Source organism: Peromyscus leucopus, chromosome 20 (genome assembly GCF_004664715.2).
Source record: "Peromyscus leucopus breed LL Stock chromosome 20, UCI_PerLeu_2.1, whole genome shotgun sequence".
Taxonomy (NCBI): domain Eukaryota; kingdom Metazoa; phylum Chordata; class Mammalia; order Rodentia; family Cricetidae; genus Peromyscus; species Peromyscus leucopus.
In genome coordinates this window covers 43026359-43044424 of record NC_051080.1, presented here as the reverse complement: position 1 = coordinate 43044424, position 18066 = coordinate 43026359, and the positions used below count along the sequence as shown (strand labels likewise).

The window sequence follows — 18066 nt, the reverse complement described above, 5'->3', positions numbered from 1 at the left end:
TTTAACATCATTTGTAAAATATTCAAGGTCATTTTCAAGACATTTAAAAATATTACCATAAAAAGAAAATTAGAATTTCTTTTCTAAGAGTCAAAGGATTTATATTTGAATACATAATTTAAGAATTCAAACAAATAAGCCTAGAAAAATGGGAAAATAAAATATTGCACTAGCACATCACCATCTTCATAATTGACAGAAGTTGAATATGACACATTTTCAACAACTCGACTGGAACAATGCACATAAAACAATCGAGTGAACAAGAACAACAAAGAAAAAGCACCTTTATGTTTTGCATAGATGCTGAATAATTTCCACACTAGCTTATACTGAAACTCACTAAATCCAACAGCAGCAAAGTTTGAACTTACAAATGATCTCAATATTCCATTTGTCAAAATATTTTGTTAACGTCACAAGCAACTCTTTCAAAGAAGAAATAACAAACCTCTGTTAGGCACAGGGTAGAAACCCATCTGCTCAGAGGTGTTGGCTGGATGTAGCAAATTACATTTGCAAGGCTCACTGCAAGAGCTGCCTAATGAAACTCAAGATGTTGACTTTGACCAAAACATCCTACATAAACTAAATCTAGCTACAGCAGGGACCATCTTTTCACAATGCATCTGAAATTAGATGATAGATTTCAGCATCTTGAGCTTTAAATATAAGTGAATACAGAAAGAGCCTTAAATCTCTCATAAGATAGCTTCTACATCATTCCATTTATCATTTCTGTAATTTTCTAGAAAGGCTTTTAATGAAAAATCTATTGGATTACCGATGAACTTTCAAATAATATTTAAGAATTGTGTGAAAACCTTATAGATTACAAGTATTGTAGTCAGCTCTATTCTTTTCACACGCCATGCTAGATGATGGAACTGAGCATAGAGTAAGATGGGAATCACATCTATTCTCATCACATTAGTAGAGAAACCACAGGCTGAACAAAAGTAATTAAGATTCAGTTGAGGATTATGATGAGAGGGGTGAAGACAGAAGGAAAAGAAACCTAGAAAAGAGAGAACTATAAACTATGTGTTGCTAAGCCTAATAACCAAAAAAGTGAAACCTACTACATCAATGATTTTAAAATGTCAGTCACAAAAGACCACATACTATGATTCCATTCATACAAAATATCTAAGACACCAAATTCATACAGATATAAATGCATATTAATAAGGGCGACAGGCTGAGATCACAAGAAATGGAGAGTAATAGCCAATGTGGTATGTCGTTTGTAGGAAAATAAAGTATTCTAAAATCCGACAACAGTGGTGGTTGCACAAGATTGTGAACACACTAAAGAACATTAAATTAGAAACTTTACAAGGAATTTCGTGGCATGGGAGCTACATCTTTAAAAGGTTCTACACAAACATTAAGGAATGTTAGTAACATTCCTTAATTTAGAACTTACAAAATTAATTCTATACTTGAGGAAAAGAGTCCCCAAAACTCACTAGTTGAACTTAACATAATCGTTATGACCAGAGCATTTTGCATGGGATGCACAACGATCAGAGGTGGATTCTGAACACCCCCAGACAGGGGCAGGGGAGAGTTCCCAGGACCCAAATTCAAATGGGAAATAATGAATGTGCTCAAGATGCTAGAGAAAGAAGTTTTACATCAAGACAAAGATAATACAAAGAACTTTTTAAAAGCCTCCTTTTAATACGTCATATTACCAGTCCAGAAAAAGTTTTCAATGGAGTTTTCATTTCAAGAAAGGCCGAGAATTAAACATCAAATCTGGAGCTAAAATATCCACAGGTTATCTGCTTTTTGGCTCTAGGCAGAATATACAGTAATCAAATACCATAATTCCTATTCTTGCATTCTAATAATATGAACAAGGTGCTGACCTATGTAGTAGTCAAATTTTGAGGCTTGTTATTGCAATACATAATCATATTATTTTCATTATGAATCCAATTTTTCCAAGTTCACCTTTTGTTTGAAATGAGCATGTCAGAGTTCAAAGAGGTAGAGGTATGAATTTGCAACTGAAAACCCTGCAATCTAAGAGATCAAGTACATATTGAACATGAACCATAGCTCCAGTCATCTCACAATTAGTTACTTAGAAACCTGAAAAATAATATCTTCAATGACTTCTCCATAATATACTCATTCATAACTCAACTGGCTGCAATTAAAATCACTTTGGCCTATAAAAGTACCCCAAACCACCAACCAATCCCCATCCCCTAGGGAATCATACTCTTGGTGAAGAAGCAGGGACCCACCTGGTGGCCCCATTCAGTCTTTCCTTCTAGCCCATCTCTTACTCTTGTGACTTCCCCACACATCCGCAGAATGACTATCTACCAGGGGCCCCATATCCACCACACTTTGCTGGGATTCAAAGATTACACAGTCTCCACATTTGACTATAACTAATATGGACAACAGCTACCAAAGAACAGAATACTCACCCAACAATAGGAGACCAGGTATCTATACCAGATCCCAGTGCAAAAACACAAACAGCCAAGACAATACACCTCATTCAGAATCTAGGAGCCCTACTGTTTCAGGTCCCAAGAAAAGCAATTACGCTGAAGCACAGGACAAGGACTTCCAAAATCACAGTCACAAACATGTTAAAATCTTTGAAGAGGATATAAATAAATGCCTTAAAAAAGAGCATGAAAACAGAAGCAGGCAAAGACATGATGAAAACAATTCAAGACATAAAAGAATTTACAAAAGAAATAGAGTCACTAAAGAAAATACACACTGAACTAAAACTGGAAATGAAGAAAGGGAAACCTCAGAAGTAAGCTTTAGCAATAGATGAAAAGACATGGAAGAGGGAACTGAGACCTTAAAAATGAGGTAGACAAAGTGGGTATCTAATTAAAAAAAAAAATGTTAAATCTAAATAAATCTAGGCACAAAACATCAAGGAAATATTGAACACTATGCAAAGACTAAACCTACAGATAATAGGTATAGAAGGAAAAGAGTCCCAGGACACAGAAGATATCTCTAACAAAGTCATAGAAAAAATGTCCCAGGTCTGAAGAAAGAGATGCCTATCAAGGTACAAGCAGCATGCAGAACACCAAATAAGATTTAAAAAAAAAAAAAAAAGGAATTTTCCCATAACACAAAATAGCAAATCAACAGAACAAACAAAGGATATTAAAAACTGCAGCGGAGTCACCTAAAAAGGCAGGCCCATGAGAGTAACACACTACATTTCAATGAGGGCTCTGAGAGCCAGAAGATCCTGGACATTGTCAAACAAGCACTAAGACACTACTGATGCCAGCCCAGAATACTATACCCAGAACAACCATCAATCACAATCTATAGGGGAAAAAAAATCAAACAATCCATTTATGTTCATCGATTCAGCTCTATAGAAGGTACTAGAAGGACAACTTCATTCTGAAAGGAAAGTTTTCACCCACAGCCAGTTGAATTCAGTGCAGAATCCTACAAGACCTTAAAAGAACTAAAAACCGTACTCCTCAAATTATTAAGTAAAACATAAGCTGAAGGAACATTTCCTATTTTTCTTTACAAAGCCACTATTACCATGAACCAAAACCATACAAAGACCCCTTTCCCCAAAAAAGAAAAAAAAAAAATGATAGACTAGTAATTTTGAATAGAAATGCAAAATTTTCTCAATAAAAACACTTGCAAACTGAATAAGAACACATGAAAAAGATTATCTACCATAATCACATTGGATTATTCATTGCTGGCAGGACTGCAAACTGATATAGCCCTTATTGATATCACTTTAGCAGTTCCTCAAAAAGCTGAAAATAAACTTACCATAAGATCAGCTATACCACTCTTGGGGATATACACAAAGGATTCTACAACGTACTCCAAAGATACTAGCTCATCCATGTTCACTGTTGCTCCTTTCCTAACAGCTAGAAACTGAAAACAGTCTAGATGACCATCACTAATAAATGGATAATTCAAATGTGGTAGAGTTTCATGATGGAATATTATATAGCAGTTAAGAAAAATGGAAATTACAGGCAACTGGATAGAACTAGAAACCATCATCCCAAGTGAGGTAACCAGGATGCAGAAAAAAAAAACAAACACTGCATGTTTTCTCTGATATTTGTGTGTCAGTTTTTATGCTGTAGATGTGTGTGTTTCAATCTGAAGAGCTAGTAAGGGGTGGGGGGAGCTTCCATGGAAGGAGAAATACAGTATATGGTAACAAATACATGAAGTGGAAACTAGAATAGGATGTGGAGGGGAATGAGAGGACAGGCAAAGTAGGGAATGTGGTGAGGGGACCAACTGATGCTTAGGGCCTTTTGAAAAGCCATATAGAAGCCTACTACTGTAGAAGTTAATCTAAAATACATACATATATGAAATGAAGCTAAATGGAATCACCATACAATGTGTACACACACACACACACACACACACACACACACACACACACACAAACACACACTGCTACCAAACATCACAAGCTATTGGTTACTCTCCATAACCTGAGGGTAAGCTCCTAATCATTGAAGGGAAAACTTACTTATGGCATTGGAGAATTTGAGCTAGTGCCTAACTAGAAACTTTACCCATACTCACTAGTGCTTATGGTGCTGGAAGGAACTTTGTACATTACCAGAGTAATCATGAATTTCAGAGAAAAGTAATCATCAATTTCACCCAGCTATAAACCCTGCAACCTACACAGAGACCTGCTTGCAAAATATACCAGAGCAACAGAGGAACAAATGCTATGGACTAATGAACCACATTCTGTTTGGATTTAAGGCCGGTCCATGAAATAAAAACCATGTATGTATATAACACTGCTAAAGAAGAACCTATGACTAGACAGGTCACAGGCCTAATACTATTATTCTGTTAAAGGAACATAATAACTAAAAGATTCCCAGTGTCACACATATTGCGATACCCGTAGATTTGAGCACCACTCAACTGTCATCAGAGAAGCTTCTACTTGCAGTCAACGGTAAGGAAACGGGATCTACAAGTGAACAAGGGGCAGAGTGAGAGACTTGGAAGCACTCAGACAAGGTGGGATGTCTTTATCAGACCACAGGGATCCACCAGGAAGTGGCGACAGAGCAAGAGCAGAGCTGCTGGGTGACTCCACATGAATAATGTCTCCCACACAACAGGACTGGCACACATAAGATCACAGGAAGGTGACATCACCCTCAAGACGTGCACAGGCTGAAAGCAGACACAATCCTGGCACTGAGAAGGAAAAGTGAGCACACGTCCCACTCTAGCCAAGAAGCTACGCAACTGGTACCTATTGGGAATAAGAAGAAGTACTGTTCCAATGGCGTGTCACTGGATCTGTCAACCACACTCCAGGGCAGGTCCCATGCCCAGGAGTAGCTGACTGACACAAAATAGACTCCCTGTATTTTCTGTGTTCTCTTTCTTTTGTTTTGGTATTCTTATGTCCTGTTGATCTTCTTTTTGTTAGTTTTGATTTTCTTTCTTGTTGTTTTCCTGGTTTTTGTTATTTTGCATTTCTTTGAGAAAAAGGACATGAAGTTGGGTGGGTAGAGAGGCTGTGATAACCAGGGAGGAATTAGGGAAGGAGAAGGAATATAATCAAAATATAGTTTATAAAACCTTTTTAAAAATAAAATAAACTCAAACCAACTTTCATCCTAATATTTCCTTGTTTGTATTTTTAATCATATTATCTTGTATATCTTATAGGTAATTTATGTTAATATATAAATTATAATTTAAAAGTATGAGAGCAACAAAATATACCAGTACACATTACAATTATAATAAATCCTCATGTAGAAGTTAATATATACTAACATATCAAAAACTAAACAGGGCAGGGGAGACGGCCGCACAGTTAAGAGCACTGGCTGTTCTGCCAGAGGACCAGAGTTCAAGTCCCAGCACCACATGGTGGCTCACAGCTGCTGGGAGAGGGTCTCTCTGTACGTTGTGAATATGTGCTGTTACTAGTGGTTAATAAAGAAGCTGTTAAGGCCTGTGGCAACACAGGACATAGCCAGGTGGGAAATCCAAGAGAAACAGAGGGAGACGAAGGTTAGAATCAGAGCAGATGCCAGCCTGCTGCCAAAAGAACAACATGCCAGTAGACTGGTAACACCATGGCCATGTGGCAATACATAGATGAATAGAAATGGGTTAATTTAAGATGTCAGAGCTAGCTAGCAATAAGCCTGAGCTATAGACCAAACAGTTTGTAATTAATATTAAGCCTCTGAGTAATTATTGTTCAAAAGCGGCTGCAGGACTGTGGGACTGGGGCGGGACAGAAAAAATGTCCAGCTACACACAATTGTCTGTAACTCCAGTTCCAATATATACAATGTACTCCTCTGATGTCTCTGCAGACTACACGTATATGGTGCACAGACATACATGCAGTCAAAACACTCATATGGATAAAACAAAAGACAGGGGTAGAGGAGAACCTACAACTGCCAGCATCAAACAACAAGATGCCAAAAGCAGTCTACAGATTCAATGCAATCCCCATCAAAATAGCAACACAATTCTTCACAGACCTGGAAAGAACAACACTCAACTTCATATGGAAAAACAAAAAACCCAGGATAGCCAAAAGAATCCTGTACAATAAAACAACCTCTGGAAGCATCACGATCCCTGACCTCAAGCTCTACTATAGAGCTAAAGTAATAAAAAACAGCTTGGTACTGGCATAAAAACCGACAGGTGGACGAATGGAATTGAATTGAAGAGTCTGACATTAATCCACACACCTATGAACATATAATTTTTGACAAAGAAGCCAAAACTGTACAATGGAAAAAAGAAAGCATCTTCAACAAATGGTGATGACATAACTGGATGTCAACATGTAGAAGTCTGCAAATAGATCCATATCTATCACCATGCACAAAACTTAAGTCTAAGTGGATCAAAGACCTCAACATAAGTCCAGTTACTCTGAATCTGATAGAAGAGAAAGTAGGAAGTACTCTTAAACAAATTGGCACAGGAGATCACTTCCTAAATATAACACCAGTAGCACAGAGACTGAGAGAAACAATCAATTAAGGGGACCTCTTGAAACTGAGAAGCTTTTGTAGAGCAAAGGACACAGTCAACAAGACAAAGCGACAGCCTACAGAATGGGAAAAGATCTTCACCAACCCCACATTTGACAGAGGGCTGATATCCGGAATATATAAAGAACTCAAGAAATTAGACATCAAAATGCCCAACAGTCCAATTAAGAAATAGGCTATAGAGCTAAACAGAGAATTCTCAACAGAGGAAGCTCAAATGGCTGAAAGACATTTAAGGAATTGCTCAACATCCCTAATCATCAGGGAAATGTAAATCAAAATGAATCTGAGATACCACTTTACACCTGTCAGAAAGGCTAAGATCAAAAACACTGAAGACAGCTTATGCTGGAGAGGATGTGGAGCAAGGGGAACTCTCCTCCACTGTTGGTGGGAATGCAAGCTTGTACAGCCACTTTGGAAATCAATATGGCGCTTTCTTAGAAAATTGAAAAAATATTTAAATGTACCCTCTTCAAGGATGGGCCGTGGGATGACAAAGGGAATCTCCTGCAGAGGCTCCATGCACTTGTGACCAGCACTGATAATCTTTATTTGTGGCAAACAAAGGACAATTGTTCCTGGTGTGCTGGTCTGTCCATGGTACCAACTTCTTACTGTCCCAGGGATGTCACCAGATACAATTGTACTCGGGGAAGGCAGGCTATCATTTGGAATGAACACACAGCAAGACTGGACATCAAGCTAGAAAAGAAAAGCAGAATGAAAATATGCAGGTGAGATCAAACATACATTTGAACTAATAACTTCACAATAAATAATGAAGTCAAAACTGAGAGCATGCCCTGTGTGTGTGTCTTCATGAGTTATTTTACTTAAGAAATCCAAATGACAATTGAAAAAGTATTGTTTCAAGCTACAAACTTGATTAAAGCATCCAGTGACATGAGATCAAAACTGCAGCTGCCCTTCACCACTTTTCAAGAATCATGACTGAGTTAGAAAATGTGCAGAGAAATGGAAAAAGATCGCCCTGCTTCTCCAGTTCATTAGATTTGGTTAGCAGCAGCCAGATAAGGCTGCAATTTTTTTTTTTAATAATGCTATTTCTATGCCCATTCAAGGCCCTGTATTTTAAAATTACAGACTAAAATAGATAAACATACACATAAAATACTCAGTTCACAGCTCTAAACAACCATTAAAAGAATGTGTCTATGTAAGAAACTTTGTTTATACACCCTAAAAGGCAATGTGTGTGTGCGTGCACGCCATATGTATTACACATGGTAAAATGAAAAGTCCTAGAAATCAAAGCACTTTTTCTGATTTTAGCATTCAAGTTATTAAGTAAATTGTGATTTTCCATAAAATGTTTACTTAACTCACCAGACTTACAGTACATTAAGACCAAATAAGTTCAAATGCAAAACTCAATGATAACTGTTGTTTGTTTGTTTGTTTGTTTTCTGAATTCAGAACCAGTAAAGATTAAGTTCTGTTAGTCTTAGTTGACTATTACAAAATAATATTTTGTATGTGGCTATAATATTGCCTCAAATTTTAGCATACTTGAGTTATTTTGTTAAGCAAATATAAACTACAACTTGTTAGTTTCCTATAGAAATTTTACAACAAAGATGTGATTTGAAGGTAAGATGAAAACTGTATTGCTTATTAAGCCTTGGGATACTTCGGGTAACTGGGTTAGCAAGGATACTATATTTTATAAAAGATAAGAATAGGTATAGTAATATCCCTTCTTTCAAGGTAATATATTTCTAATGAGAGCATGGCATTCCACTCAGATTTCCATGACATAATAAATAATTCACTAACCTACAAATAAACAACCTGGTTTACGTTGGCTTCATATTTCTGGGACAAATACTGAATTCAAGGGAAAAAAATGGCACATAATCTTTTGCATAAACAAATGTATATGATATATCAACTGACTTTTTCAATTGTCATTTGGATTTCTCAAAAAAAAAAAAATAACTCATGAAGACACACAGAGGGCCTGTTTGCCTTTTTTACTTCATTATTTATTGTGAAAATATTAGTAAGTTTTAGAACCTTATCTTACAGCTCAGGCAATTTAAGCATACAAGTGTAAAACAGTTGATCAGCTCAAGATCACAATGTACTTCATTGAGAAATAAGTCAATCCGGGCCGTGGTGGCATATGCCTTTAAACCCAACACTCAGGAGGCAGAGGCAGGTGTGTCTCTGTGAGTTTCAGGCCAGTCTGGTCTACAGAGTGAGTTCCAGGGGAGCCAGGGCTACACAGAGAAACCCTGTCTTGAAAAACCAAAGAGAGAGAAAGAGAGACAGAAAGAGAGAGAAAAAGAAATAAGTCTAAATAGTCTTATATGTAACACTAGTAAATTTTAAATAATTAACATAATGCATTGGTAATGTTTAATTATACAGTTTAAAATGGCATAACCTAAGTGAGCATTCTTTCCTAACTCAGGTTAAAACAACAAAATATAAATAAAGAATAACATTTCATATAGATATTGATGTCATGTTAAAAATGTTCTCAACAATTTGAGGCCATTCACTTAGTGATATTAAAACATGTGACTACATACAAAAAGTCAGAATCAGAAATACAATTTTGATTGCACTCTAATTTCCAAAATCATAAAGCATCCCACTCTATTAACTTAAGCATCAACTCTTTCCCACAGGGTGACAATAGTAATACATATATAACAATATAGTATGAGCTAGGTAAACAGTCTAGAAGACAAGCTTTCTAAAGATGACACATGTGAGGAGGATTTCTTTGGTGATTAGAATCTAAACACACACAATGCGAGCACTCAAAATTATTATAGAGTGATATGTATTCTATACGCCGAGGCTATCACATGAATCTTTTCACATTTTTAGAATAACTGTTAAACCTTGTGTCTAAACTGTGGTTTAATGTAAAATTCTGAGTGATTTATGTTACTGGGCATAAATGTGAGGCTGTAAATTCTGCATTAATGTAAGGACCTGACAATCCAAGGGAAAGAAAATGAAGTAATCTGCCAGTAAGACATCCTGAGTCAGGGGTCAGATTTTGTTCATGGAAACCACCTGGTTGGAACCCTCTGCACCACACCACATACAAACGATCTTAAAAAAATATCCTCTTCATTAATGCGCTGCAGTGGCACTGAGTGTTGCTTCATTTCTCCATGGCAACAGCCTTTCTGTTTCAAGGATCTTGTTTCAGTTTTGGTAGCAGCATGCTCTTTTGCCAACACTGAACACATTCATGGGTGAAAGTAAGGGGTTATTACAAATTCTTGAAGTAGAACCACCTCTATTTAATTCCTACTGGGTCAGGGGCTATGCACTTAGGTAGGAGACACAGAGAGTAACCCAACAAAGTGATAAAGGTTTGGTATTCATAGTTTAACAAATGAAATTATTGCAGTGTATTCTTTTTCTTAAATTTCAAGTTTATGTGTTATTAAAACAGATCTATGCCATGGTGTTCTCCGGCTCTGTATGTGAGATTTCAAAATTAGAAGCCTGTACTTTCCCAAGGACAGACAGAATGGGAGTAGATCCTGAGGTGAGGCGGGAAGGGGAGGTGAGGATAAACTGGGAGGAATAGAAGAAGGGAAAGCTGTAATCAGGACATATTGCATGAGGAAAGAATCTATTTTCAGTGAAAGAAAAAAAAAACAATTTTTGTTATTTATATGTGGTACAAATGTGATAGCAAATCATTTACAGAGAACTATTTACACATTAATCTGAAAAATCAGAACTAGTCAGTGGCCATCTTATAAAACACTTCATATGTAAATGCTTTCTAATGCTGTGCTAGGTGGTCTTTAAGTGAATGTCCTTTATTCTTTAAGAGACAATTTCAAATTAAAGAAAAATGAACATTGTAAACTACGCCATCCATGGTTTTTCATCTGTGCACTCTTGAATATCAACAATGATCTGAGCTGGAACTCAGGAAAACAGAGACAAAGGAAATGGGCCTGACATGGAAAAGCTTACAATAAAGACCGAGGAAGCACAGTGGCAGAGAGCTTCATTAATATGTGAGACTCTCTAGTAGTGCAAAAAGAAACTACTTGACAATATTTCAGAGAATTTCTGGATATTACAAACTTTCAGTAGACCATTTCATGTGGGCTACAGCACACAACACAGTGCCCAGCATTTACTAGGTCCTGAACAAACAACTGTTAAATACGTAAAGGACGATTTTTGCCACCAGAGATTAATATCATTTCATTTATGTTGTTCACTATTTTGTTCCACAGAAGAAATCTATTAGGGCAATCAATAAAATTCACTTATTGGTCAGACAAGTTTAAGCAGAGTTGAGGTATAGGTGATAAGCCATTTTCCTTAGGGGAAATATAAAATTGACAGAAAAATGTATGATACTGTCAACTAAACATTTGCCAAACAATTAAATCTATGAATAAACACTGTCTACTACTTGTGAGACTAAATATATTGGCCTTCAAAGACTTAAGAGAATGTACATGATGCACATACTTTAAAATGTTATTATTTACCTATATATTTATGGGCTTTCAAAATTATCAGCCTTCTATTTGTGCTACAACAAAACAAATACACAAAACTGTAACCAAATTCATTTCTTGTTTTATGTTATTAGTCTGTTTCTTATTTGGGGTCTCTATTGATGTGATAAAACACCATGACCAAAAGCAACTTGGAGAGGAAAAGGTTTAGCTCAGCTCACAGGTCCCTGTCACAGAGCATCATGAACACAGTTTAGGGCTGGGACTCAAGGCAGGAACCTGGAGGCAGGAGCAGATGCAGAGGCCATGGAGGAGCTCTGTGCATGGCTTGCTCCTCATAGCTTGCTCAGCCTGCTTTCTTATAGCTCCTATCCACAGTGAGGTAGGCCTTTCTACATTAATCATCAATCAAGAGAATGTTCCACAGACTAGCCCACAGGACAACCTGATGGGGGCATTTTCTCAAGTGAAGTTCCTTCTTTGTAAATGACTCTGGCTTGTGTCAAGATAACATAAAACCAGCCAGCACAATATGTCATGGGAATATTTTGGGTATGGAATCTAAATTACCACAGTTTAAGTTTTAAATAAAAATAAAATCTCAAAGGGAAACATGGATTATCTTCCAGAATTTTCCCATTCAATTTTGATAGAAGGAGGGGCAATTCCTAGAGTTGGATTCAGGTTTATCCCTGCTAAAAAGCTACCATGCATATACAAAACTGTTAGTGTTAATGTTATAAAACATGCTTTCATAATTAATGTGATTGACTATTCATCTGCCTGTCCAAAAATGTCTACTCATAACTGATCCTGAAGATAAGTCAGGAAGATCACCAGACATCAAAAAATATGATTGTTTCATCACTGTCCACAATCTGGGTGAAATTCCCCAGGAGAAAATTCAATTAATTCAAGTGTAACCAGCTTATAATGCTTTACTTGAGACAGTATGATTGACAATCTCACAAAAATCACAAAAATAGTTCTCTATAAATGGCCGAGTACTACTGAGGAATCAGAGACTCAGAAAACAAATCAAACACTGAAATGTTATAGGACACCAACCTAAACCTCAATATACATGAGCAAACCATGGGAATGTTGTCAGAAATATTATATCACAATTAAATATGCTATAATTTTATAACATTCTGAGAAGAACCATAATATTTCTAATAGTCAAATTTACCTGTAGTGTGAGGCTCTTCACTGCATTCCATAATATTCCAATAAATTCTTTCATTCTTTCTTCAGGACTTCTACAACCTTCATGAATGTGCAGCATGGCCTTCACAGGAACTGATAGTGGTCGGGACTCTTAAATATAAGAACAGCTTGTTAGTTAGTAAAATGTATACACTATAATTTCACAAAGCTATACTGAAAGTATTCGAAGATGGTTTCTTTCTCTGCTTAAATTCATTGCAACTATCTGAGATCATATGTGCCACAACACTTTGTCCTCTAAAGTTACTGATATCAGCAGCAATTCAAGTCACCAATGGCTGTGGCTAACTTCTGGAGGGAAGGAAGGCGCTGATTACACAGAAAGGGACCCCTTTATGAACACTTACTAAGCTGTAACTTTATTGACTTCTCAGCACAAAAGTAGTAAGCCAATAAAAATTCTGTGAAAGACTAATTCACCATGGTGGTGATATTTTATTTGTGCTGAAATGTGGTGATATTTTGTTTGTATGTTAAATAAAGTTTGCCGGGAGATCAGAGGAAATAACAAGCAAATTTAAGTAAACACAAAAGTCAAGCAGTGGTAGCACACACCTTTAATCTGATCACTTAGCAGGCAGGGTCTCTGTGTGTTCAAGGCCACACTAGCGAACAGAGCCAAGTGTGGTGACATACACCTTTAATCCCAGTACCAACCATAGAGATCTGGAGGTCTGTATAGACAGGCAGTGACAAGGAAGTGAGGTAGCTGGGTTAAGACAGCCAATGAGAGGGCAGAACAACACGGCAATAACAGCCTGGGTAGACAGCAAGTCAAGGCATTTGGAAGTTACACAGCTGGTGAGGTAATGTGGGCTGGTGGCTATTCCAATTTCCCTGATCTCTAAGGCTTTCACTACTATATTTGGCTCCGTGTTTTTTATTTAATAAGACCATTTAGAAATTTGTCTATACACCATCATAAAGTGATAGAAAATGTGTCTTCTCATAAATGAATATTTCTGATGACAAAGACTCATAGAATTTCTCAACTACAAAAGAGTTCAGGGTGACAAAAATTAATCCAAGTATACAGAAAGCTATTGTTATCATAAAATAAAAATGATATTCCACTGTTAATGAAATTTTGTTCATCAAGAACTACAGGCCTTCACATTTGTTGACAATTTCAAGAATAACTTTAAGCTATTTTAAATTTCTAACAACATGCAAATTATGTATTTTTATCTTAGTAGATTCATATGAAAATTAAACTGAAAATGTTACTACAAATAGGTAATTTATATAAAAAAGAAAACAGAAGAGGGAGAAGAAAGAGGAAGAAAAGGTGATAGGGAAGGACAGAAAATGCTGAACAATTACTACCTTCTGAAAAAGTATAATTCAGCTAGTTGAAGATGAGGTACAATTCAAGGCACTGACAAAAACATATTTTCATATATTCCAAAATAGAAATAAACTAAATTTTTGTGATATAATCCAAAGATATTTTAAACCAGTGCATAAATTTTAGTGAGAACTTGTTTATTAGATAAACAAAAATCAACAAGAAACTGAACAACAAACCATGGCATAAATACCTGTGAAGGGTCAGTCAGAAAATGGTAAATAAAGTGAACACGGTAGTTCTACTGTGTACATTTAGATATAAATTGCTTTATAACAATTACCTATCTTGATTTACTTAACAGAAATTAGCTTTATACTCATTGGGACCTCTTTGCATAAGAAAGTGGCAAAATAAACATATTTTAAATTTCTATCAATTTAATTAAAATCTTTTTTGAAATCAGAGGTTTATGGTAATTTTTTAAACTACTGAAAAATATTATAGCCAAGTAATGACTTTTATAACTTGGGATAAATCCATTTAGAGAGTAGTAATATTATCAATGCAACTACCCCTTAACAATGAAATGGGGCCACCTCCCAAGACAGTTGTGTGCTTTACTGTAAATACAGTGTTCTCCCACACAATGATCTGATAAGGAAGCTGGTGTGAGGAAGTAATGTAGATACAGTACTCATGTATGAAGTCCTCAAATGATACAATTTTTAAAAATCGCAGTCCTTAAAAATCTGATTGTAGCCTTAAGGAATTGTGCAAGTAAGAAAAATATAGAAGAATTGCTAAAGGGTCTTATTAGATAAAAATCCAAAGCCAGATATAGAAATGAAAAACTGAGAAATCAGGGAAATAGGAAAAGTCACAAGCTAACCTCACCTCACTGACACCTCAGTCTCCAAAGAGAACTACTTCCTGTCTACCCACACCTTTATGACTTTTTGTTCTGCTCTCCCATTGGCTCTGTCAGCACAGCTACACCGCTTTCTCTTCCTGCCCAGCTATGTTACTTCCTGTCTATCTGTACAAACTACAGACCTCTATGGTTGGTGCTGGGATTAAAGGCGTATTTCACCATGCCTGGCTCTGTTCCCCAGTGTGGCCTTGATCTCACAGAGATCCAGACAGATCCCTGCCTCCCAAGTGATAGGATTAAAGGCATGTGCTACCATTGCCTGAATTGCTATGTGTACTTATAGTGGCTGGCTTTTTCCTCTGATTTTCAGATAAATTTTATTGGGGATCACAGTATATTGGGGGAGTCCACAATATATCACCACATTTTCCCTTTTTTGTCTAGAATAAAAAACCTATAGATAATATATGAAAAACTATTTACAATAAGTACAATAACTATATACAATATATAAAAGCAATAAATACATCAACAATGTCTAGTGCATTTGCATTTGACAAATTCTGAGAACATATTCCATTATTACTGTTATTGGGCATAGTCAATATCTTTCTAAAGAAAAAGGAGGATAGGATATAGATATGATAGGATAAAAGGATAGATTAGTGAATCTACTTTTAAAGAGTAACAACTTACTGAAATGTTTTAACATTGCTATGGATTGTAGTTTATTGATACAAATTTAAAGTTAATTTTGTTATACTGTACATATATTTCTACTCTTGTTTAAAGTATTTTGTTTGTGCAACTCATTTGAAATTGTAGTGTATAGTTGAGAAATACAGATTAATAATTAGTCATCTATGATAATCAAACTTATAGTCATGTTAGTTAAGTTTTCTAGATATATTTCAGTTAGGTAGGTAACCTTCAAACACATCAAAGACCTACAGAATATAGCATTTAAAAATGTAAAATTTAGACATTCCTGGACGATAAGACAGGTTTGCTCTTGGCAGCACCGATTTACTTCAAAGACAAAGATGGACATCAAAGACACTCCATATGGAGTTTACCTTCTTGGCAAAACTGGCGATTTGGGCAAGAAACTGTTCTTGCCTGGACTGCCTGACAAAATGTTTTATCAACTGAACATACAGGACCCATAGGAAGGTAACCACTGAACAAGGTGAAATGGTTCTTCAGGTTCCTGCTTCACAAAGGAAACTACCAGACATTCTGCCGGACACAGAGAGAAGCAACTAAAAAACTCTAGGCCTATTGGCTGAAGATGGATGACCCAACCTTGCAGAGAAACTTTGGATGACTGTCCAGGTAGGCAGCTATCTCTGTCATTTCCAGAATTTTGGAAGTTGCTTACAATGTATTTCCTGTTTACTTAGGTAATATTACTTCCTTCTGGGGTCCTTGATGTAGTTAAAGACTAGATAGTTATAATTGTCCTTGGTTATGATAAAAGATAAATTAGATATGAAACTGTAGACTCACAAATATGGAATAGAATATTTTCTTTAATTTTGACAAATACAAATAGAGTAGATATTATAACTGTGATTCTTGCTTGATAACAGTTTGTTATATGTAATTTTATTATGTTAAAGTTAAAACTTTCCTTTTTGATTAGACAGAAGAGGGGAAGTGCTGTGAGATGTTATTCTGTTTGCTGTGAATATGTGTTGCTCTTATTAGTTGATAAATAAAACACTGATTGGCCAGTAGCCAGGAAGGAAGTACAGGCGGGGGGTGGGGGGTGGGGAGGGGGAGCAGATAAGAATTCTAGGAAGAGGAAGGACTGAGTCAGGAGTCACCAGCCAGAAACAGAGGAAGCAAGATGTCAAGACAAAACTGAGAAAAGGTACCAAGCCACATGGCTGAACACAGATAAGAATTATGGGTTAATTTAAGCATATGAGATAGTCATTAATAAGCCTGAGCTAATGGCCAAGCAGTTATAATTAATATAAGCTTCTGAGTGATTATTTTATAAGTGGGCCATGGGACTGCAGGGGCCTGGTGGGACCGGAGAAACTTTCTGACTACAGAAAAACATAATTAACATTTATCATTAAATAACAATGTGGCAATTAGAAATACAAATGTACACTATTTTCAATCTACCATATTTTCTAACAATTAACAGCTCACTTTTGTGTCTCGTGTTTGTCAGGAAGTAAGATGACAATTTAGTATGTTTTTTAGGCAGGATAAATATTCTACATAAACCTTTGCTAATATAGAATTACACTCACTACTGAAACCTCTATAGAACCTACTTACTACACATATAAACAATCAACCATTAAACCCATAACAGCCCAGAAAGAATACATTATTATCCAGATGCAACAAGACTGCTATTTACGACAACCAATCACAAAGAAGTTAATTAACTTACCCCAAGTCACTAGACAGGCAGTGGCAACAGAAATACTGGACTCTATACACAAAGCCCTCAGAGTCTATTCTTTTAACTACTACATTCATTTCCTGTCATTCAAATACTGCACTATGACATGTCATTTAACAAAATGCATAGAGGATGTGTCATATTTCTATCATACTACAAATAATTCCTAAATGGAGTTACTTTTTATTACTGGAGGTATATTAAAGTTACATTTACCACAGTGTGATTTTAAACATTTATTTTCTATTTTAGCAATGAATAAGGTTAATTCTGAGACATGAATTTTATTAGCTCAAAAATAACATAAATAATTGTTTTGGGGGATGTATTATCACTATTGACTACCTTATTTATTTATTTATTTATTTATTTATTTATTTACATGCTGTGGAAAAAGTATTATGCTGGGAACCAATTTAACTTAGTGTTTCAACTGTAGCACTTATCAGATGATAAGGAAAAGCTAAGTGTCAGCTTTGAACCCATCAAAAAAAAAAGCTAATAAAGTTTATATCTCTTATGAAAATACTGTTCATTTGATATGTCATGATGCATATAAATCAATCATTGAGGTTATTGAATCTCTTGATGTGAATAGGTATTGTCCACATAGACTCATGTGTCTGACTGCTTGACCCATAGGGAATGACACTATTAGGAGGTATGGCCTTGTTGGAGCAATGGTGTCACTG

At 36.0% G+C, this 18066-nt stretch overlaps 1 protein-coding gene across 5 annotated transcripts in view; it reads right to left on the bottom strand.

Moving 5' to 3' along the window:
* Vps13b (vacuolar protein sorting 13 homolog B) overlaps positions 1-18066 on the bottom strand; it is a 527154-nt gene that overhangs the window by 298617 nt on the left and 210471 nt on the right. For all 5 annotated transcript variants that reach the window (XM_028884474.1, XM_028884475.1, XM_028884476.1 and 2 more), the window contains 2 exons: positions 12747-12874; positions 7544-7778 (listed from right to left, as the gene is read on the bottom strand). In XM_028884474.1, coding sequence (XP_028740307.1) covers positions 7544-7778; positions 12747-12874 — 363 coding nt within the window. The remainder of the gene's footprint in view (positions 1-7543; positions 7779-12746; positions 12875-18066) is intronic.